The 7,220-nt window shown below is 47.4% G+C and overlaps 1 protein-coding gene across 1 annotated transcript in view; it reads right to left on the bottom strand.

The window, feature by feature from the left end:
• sypl2a (synaptophysin-like 2a) overlaps window positions 1-7,220 on the bottom strand; it is a 36,610-nt gene that overhangs the window by 5,228 nt on the left and 24,162 nt on the right. Inside the window, exon 5 of the mRNA XM_006805333.2 lies at window positions 6,983-7,153. Coding sequence (XP_006805396.1) covers window positions 6,983-7,153 — 171 coding nt within the window. The remainder of the gene's footprint in view (window positions 1-6,982; window positions 7,154-7,220) is intronic.

The following is a 7,220-nucleotide window of genomic DNA, read 5'->3' as shown; positions in this document are numbered from 1 at the left end:
TGCTCAGCTTGTGTTTAGTGTGGAGCCACAGTGTGTGTCCAGACACACTGACACAGTGAACGCAGCACGAGCTTCTCTAGTGTCCAAAGCAGCAGCACCTTTAACTGCAAGTGCCATAAGAGGCTGGTGGTCTGTTCCAGAAGCTGCAGCGTGAAGCTGCCTTCTTTTAAACAGTAAAATCTACAGTGAGTGGTCTGTGTTTGTACAGCGCTTTACTCGTCCCAAAGGACCCCACAGCGCTTTACACAACCTGTCATCCAGTCATCCACACACTGGTGATGCAGCTACATTGTAGCCACAGCCACCCTGGGGCGCACTGACAGAGGCGAGGCTGCCGGACACTGGCGCCACCGGGCCCTCTGACCACCACCAGTAGGCAACGGGTGAAGCGTCTTGCCCAAGGACACAACGACCGAGACTGTCCAAGTCGGGGCTCGAACCAACAACCTTCCGATTACAAGACGAACTCCCAACTCTTGAGCCACGATCATAAAGTTCAAGGATCTCTTATACAGCACGTTTCTAGCTGAACACACATTCATCGTTCACACCAGCACATGTTTCTCACATTCACACTGCAGCCACGAGGAAGCATCGCAGAGCAACAGGAGGGGAGGCTCGCAGGCTGGAGCGGCGAGGAGAACTCGCTCTACCCGGGGCTGCAGTCGCCCCAACACGACAGCGCGTGGATGCAGGTGAACTGAGCAGCTGCAGTGATGAGTCTGAGGGTCGCACACTGACAGAAACACAAGACCTAACTAAGTCATCCAGACACCGTGTGGTCAAACCTGTCCTCCTAAGGCCCCGCCCCCATCTCGTTGTGTCCTCACACGTTCAGTTTATTTAACATTTTAACATAAAACCCGAGTAAATACAAAATAAAGTGTTTATGAAACACATGTGACACCGCCTGCTGGCCCAGCTGTGGAACTGCACTGACAGCATGTTGCTGATGTCTCAGTGCAGTAAATGGAAACTGCTTCTTACATGTGGGGTCATGTTTGTGTAACACTGTGTGACACACAAAGGACAGAGGAAAGCCTGACACGGAGCAGAGGACATTTGGTTTCCATGGTAACTTATTTTTCACTTTAAGAACATTTCTCCCTTAAATATATTTGATGTCATGTAAACACAACTTTGTTTAAAAGCAAACAAACAAACACTGCGTGCAGGTTAAAACCAGTGAGCACTTCCTTTGTGCTGTTGTTGTCTGCATGTTTCTGGGATGATGATCTCTTTACTCGACACAGTGATTCTGGAGCTGTTAGTGACAGATGAAGTATTTCAGTCTTGTATCTGCCGCTCAAAGCTTTTCTCTTGTACATGTGTCAGTTTGCTGTCTCACTGCTCTCTGAAGTTTTCATGCTCTCACTTTGAACACTGTAGATACAAACTGAAGACATCAAAGAAATGAAGCAAGAAAGCTTTTTGCAAACCCTCGGCCTGCTCAGTGGGCTTCATGATGTCGTCACCTGACATGGTTTCACAGCTGAGCCTGTCATTCGTTGCCTTCTTAACCATCAGTTGTGTTGTGCAGCAGTCAGGTTGGTGCACAGCTGACAGCCTGTTTGACAGCTGCTAGAGTTGATATTATGGCAACAACCAATCAGCTGAGTAAAGACAAACAGCATTACTGTAAGAACTGAAGGTCAGTCAGGCTGTGAAACTGCTCAGACTTTGTGTCCCCGAGTGCAGTCGCAGAAACCATGAAGCACCAGGATGAAGCTGTCCCACACGAGGACGCCCCAGGACAGGAAGACCCAGAGTCCCTCTGCTGCTGAGGACACATTCATCCCAGTCACCAGCCTCAGAAATCGTTAACAGCAGCTCAGATCAGAGCCCAGATAGATGCCACACAGCTCCAGCAGCAGACACATCTGTACATGTTCAGACTGTGTGAATCAGGCCTTTACGGTCAAAGCTGCTGAGAGACCAGGACTGAGGAAAAGCAGAGAGCAGAGATTTGTTTGGTCTGAGAAACACGAGGATGGACATCAGACCATCTGTGCTTTGGTCTGATGAGTCCACAGCTGAGATCTTTGGTTCCAGCTGCCGTGTCTTTGTGCAGAAAAGGTGCAGACGGTCTCTATGTGCATGGTTCCCACGAGGGCTGTTGGATAGAACGACATCTATCGTTTCATTTTACGCTATCATTTGTTTCGTGGTGTCGCAAAATAAAGTGTTTACAGCTGTTTTCATGTTCTGATGTCACTGTAGCAGCTATATTAAAGTTCTCTTTCTCTTAGATTTAATACAACCACACTACAGACGCACAAGCGCCTGTTTTTATGCGTTGTCGTTAGCAAATACGACTGTAAAACCATCGCCTGACCGCTTGTTTATGTTCCACATAAACCTTTCACAATAAAGCTCAAGATCCTGTTGAGACTTTTCAAAATAAACTGAATCACGTGAAAGAGCAGATTATTTATGGATGAGAAGTAAAAAAGACGCCAGGTGCTAAAAAATAAACCTCAGACTCAAACGTTAGAACAGGCTTTTCCCCGCAGCACGCCGTGTAATAAATACACAAAGAAAACGGCGCCGTTACAACTTATGTCTAAAAATGTTTCATGCGTCGTTAAAACACTCGACTCAGCTACATGACGCACAGCTGGAAACACTTCACACAAGTCGAGCTGCTGAGATTCACAGACTTTACAGAAAATGTTACATGTTTGTGATTTATATCGTTATCAGATGATAGATGTCTTATATCAGGATATGAGGTTTTGGTCATATCGCACAGCCCTACTTCCCACTGTGGAGCATGGAGGACGAGGTGTGAGGTGTGGGGGTGTTGCTGGTGACGCTGTTGGGGATTTATTCCAAGCTGAAGCAGACTGAGCCAGCACGGCTACCACAGCGCTGCAGCCACATGCCAGCACAGCACAATGAGCCCAAACACACGTGCAGGCTGTGTGAGGGCTGTTGGACCAAGAAGCAGAGTGATGGAGGCCCGGTCTCCACCCACTGAGACGGTTTGGGATGAGATGGATCCAGCAGGTGCTCAGCATCTCTGAACTCCTTCCAGACTGTTGGAAACCATCTCAGGTGACGACCTCGTGAAGCTCATGGAGAGAGAGCCGAGAGCGAGCAAAGCAGGAGTGAAAGCAGAGGCGGCTGTGAGGAAGAAACATATAAAACGTAACATATATGTATGTAACATATGAACGTGTTTTGATGCCTTCAGTGAGAAGCTACAATGGAAACAGTCATTAAAATAAAGGAAAACTTTTGACTGGCATCATTCAAAGAGAAATGAAAACAAATGTACATACTAGAAATTACAATCACTGCCTGTTTACTTATTGAAAAAGAGAAAAATGTTATTTTAAGAATATGTTTTACAGTTAACTCCACTACTGCAACAACCTGTCTGCCTCTGAACACAGAGGGCAGTATTTGTCCTCAGACACACAGCTCTGCAGACACACGGGGTTTTCAGCTGCACGCCATATTTTAGTAAACCTGACCACATGCAGTGTTTCAGTACAAGTCTATGAGAGACCAGTAGCTTGGTTTTCAGACCTGTGCTATCAGTACAGTTATATTATAGACGTTACGTGTGCTGAGAATAAAGCTAGCTTTGGTGGCAGCCTTCTTCACAGGGATCGTAGCTCTGCGTGTCTGGACATCCATCCTGGATGCACCTCTCCCCAGGATGGCACTGGGAATCTTTCCCTTGTTAGCTGAACGTGTAGACCGTTACACTGTCATATGACCGAAAGCTTTTTACATTCACAGGCTTGTCTGAAGAACTACAGGACAGAATAGAGCAGATCAAAACAAGGTGTCACACTGACACAGTGACTCTACTCTGCACAGTCTGTAACACAAGCCTGCTGTACATTTCTGTCATCCACCTGCATCAGTCAGATGTCCCTGACGAGCATCCTGTTGGTGAAGGCGGTCAGTGTGAAGCACAACAGACCCCAACAGGTCATTTTACACGGTGGGCCGCACACAGCACACTTTGTCAGTGTGCAGATGAAACTGTGAGGAAAACGTTCGTTTCTATAGTGCAAAGGAAAACTCAGCAACGTTTCAGTGTCGTGACTTTGTGGAGCATGAATAAGAGACTTCATCAGTAAACAAGCTGCAGAACACATGAAACAGTTTGTTTGTGGTTCAGAAATATAACAGCACGTTCAGACACCGAGCCATGGCTCTGTGCTACATGCACATACATGCTGATTGGCTGCACAGTGTGCCCATCAAAACAAAGTCCCGCCCCTGCCTGCATGGATTCTCAGCTCCCACATGCTGACGGCCAATAGGGGATTATACCTCTGTACAAGTTTGACAGGCCTGCTGTCAGTGAGCTGGTGACAGCAGAGCCTCCAACACTTCACTATATAAGTGGCAAAAACATTTGCTGGTCTGCTTTCACGTGCATCTTTGATCCACAGGTTGAACATGGTGTCTGCACCATCTGCAGCTCTGCTGGGAAGGCTGTGCACGAGGTTCACAAACATGTTCATGGGAAATTTGGACAATTCTTCCAGAAGTGCACTTGTGAGGTCAGACACTGATGTCATCAGCACTGAGGTCAGACACTGATGTCATCAGCACTGAGGTCAGGCTCTTTCACAGTAAACTCGCTCACCTTTACACACCTTGCTTTGTGCACTAGGTTGGAACAGGATGATAACCCAACCTTTCCCAGTGTTGGGAACATGGAGTTGTCCAAAATGTCTGGGGATGCTGAAGCATTATTCTTCACACATCTACCAAACCCAGGCTCCTCCGTTGGACTGCCAGATGGACAAATGTGACTTGTAGCTCCAGAGAACACGTCTCCACTGCTCTAAAGTCTGACATGCTTTACACCACTGCACCAACACTTTGCATTTGCATGTAAGACTAGGATGCAGCTGCTCAGCCATGACAGCCAAACCCATTGAGCTCTCTATACACTGATCTGGAGCCAGTCTGCAGGCCACATGAAGCTCGGTGGCATCTGCTGACCCTGCACTGAGATCTTACCTGACCTACCACTTTGTGGCTAAGCTGACTGGTTCCCAATCACGTCCACGTTATTATAATACCACTAACAGGGAGTATTCACAGCTGTTGTTGCACAGTGGCATCGTATCGTACACCCAGCTGCTGAGAGCGAGCCATCTCCTCACCTGTTTGAAGACTGCATGCTGCAGGAATCAGGACACGTTTAATACAACACGGTTGAAGGTGCAACACCTTCATGCAATGATCTGGAAAGAGATGAATACTCTTGGCATGTACAAAGATACTGGAGCAACCACACACCTACAGGAGCTCTGTGGTAAAAGTTCAAGTACTGCATTATTTACACTCTGAGGATATTTCTGTGTTTGTGCAAAGCTAACTAAACATTGTGCTGCATTAATATAATCAAATGACTTTATTTGATTATATTAATGAACTCAGTGTGAACCAGTTACAGCAGGTAAATAAGTACAACCCATTCGACCCACAAAGACACGCCCTCACTATACGCCGGCTCTGTGCGGCGTCCTGCCCCCCCCACCTGATCTAACTCATCAGCAGGTGGTCATCAGCTGGCAGCTCCGCCCCTCTCTGCACTCCAGTGTCCAGAGCGTATGAATCTGGGATGTCCTGGAGCCGTGAGCACTTAAGGACCGCCTTACGCTCAAACATGGTGTTTGTTATGGACAAACTGCGGTGTGCACACAAGTCCAGTAACAGAACGCCGCTCTGCTTCAGGTCAGGCTGGCCGCTCCCCCCAGTCACACCCTAAAGGTCTCACTGTCGTTGCCCACATGAGTGTTGAAGTCTACCAGTAGGACGACAGAGTCCCCGGGTGGAGCACCTTCGAGCACCCCACCCTGAGACTCTATGAAAGCTGGCTCCTCTGAGCTGTCGTTAGACATTTTATGTGGGGGTGCATCCCCGATCTTAACGCTGAACCTAAAAATCATAGTTTCTATTTCTATTCTACTTTCTGAAGCAACCAAAATCTAAACATCTGATCTCCCAGTTTGACTGGGAGACTGTGCTGGTTAATGCAGCCCTGCCACAGGGCCTGAGCCAGTGCTGAGCCTCTGCAGGTACAGGCTCTGCACAGACTCCATCACTCTGAGACAAAGCTCAGTGAAGCCTTTGGTGAAGTCTCTGTGATAAATGTGCTGCTGTTTGCACGTTTGAGAGCTTTTTCAAACACTTTGTTAGGAACATCCAGCTAAACTGTAACCTGGCCTGTTTCAGGACTGCATCATGCACAGTGCACGTGCACAGTCCACGTGCACTGTGCACAGTCCACAGTCCACGTGCACAGTCTACGCGTGCACAGTCCGCATGCACAGTCGGCGTGCACTTTTGGTTTCATTCCCTGGTCTTTGTGTAACACCTGCCTGCCCAGAGTTTGTTGCTTCGTTGTGTTTTCTGTCCGTTCATTCTTCCTGTGTAAACGTTACATGAATTATAAAAAGCATCAGTGACTGCACCTGGTCCACGAGGCTGTAACAAACCATGTAAAGGTCTGAATGGCCTCCTACTCAGAGCGCCTTACACAATCAAAAACTGAGAGTTTGTTGTTCCACAGATCTGTGGTGCTGTAAGACTCACATCCAAAGCTTGTCTTGTTCAGTACTATTTTCTTCTAAAACTATACAACAATAACACAAACTAGCATCAGTCCCCTCACAAAGACCAGTCTTCACATGAATACAGCACCTGCATATTTGTAGACAAATACGAGCTATGTTGAGAGTTACATTGGTGACTGTTGAGAACGAGTTCAGGACTTACAGTTATTCAGTACACGGTGCATCCTGCTGCCCCAGCAACGAGTTATTTAACAAACAGCTTGTTGCACAGATGTTTCCACATCAGCATTAGTTAGACATCAGCACGTACAAAAACAGACATATTTTTGCTTCATATCTTACAAGAACATGCTGATTTCATCTGCTTTTTACATGTTTGCCGTAAACGTAGCCTCTGATATTATCGATGTGAGCCTTTGTAAACTTACCACAGAGGCGTTGAGCCTGCCCATGGAAGGAAACTCTCCTGCTTTACAGCTGCCACACAGCAGCACCAGGTGGTTGGGGTCAGTGGCGTATTTAACGTCGGTCAGGCCTTTGCCCCAGGCCGAGGAGGACACGAGCCAGAGGAAGGCGAAGGCAGCGGTCAGCAGCAGGTCCTATCAAACACAAACGCTCACCAATGTATGCATGTACAGTTTTCAATGACACACTGATGTGGAGTTA

This window comes from Neolamprologus brichardi, chromosome 13, assembly GCF_056152115.1.
Source record: "Neolamprologus brichardi isolate AB-2024 chromosome 13, ASM5615211v1, whole genome shotgun sequence".
Lineage (NCBI taxonomy): Eukaryota > Metazoa > Chordata > Actinopteri > Cichliformes > Cichlidae > Neolamprologus > Neolamprologus brichardi.
Note: the sequence above shows the minus strand (reverse complement) of the source record. Positions and strands in the feature narration are given on the sequence as shown.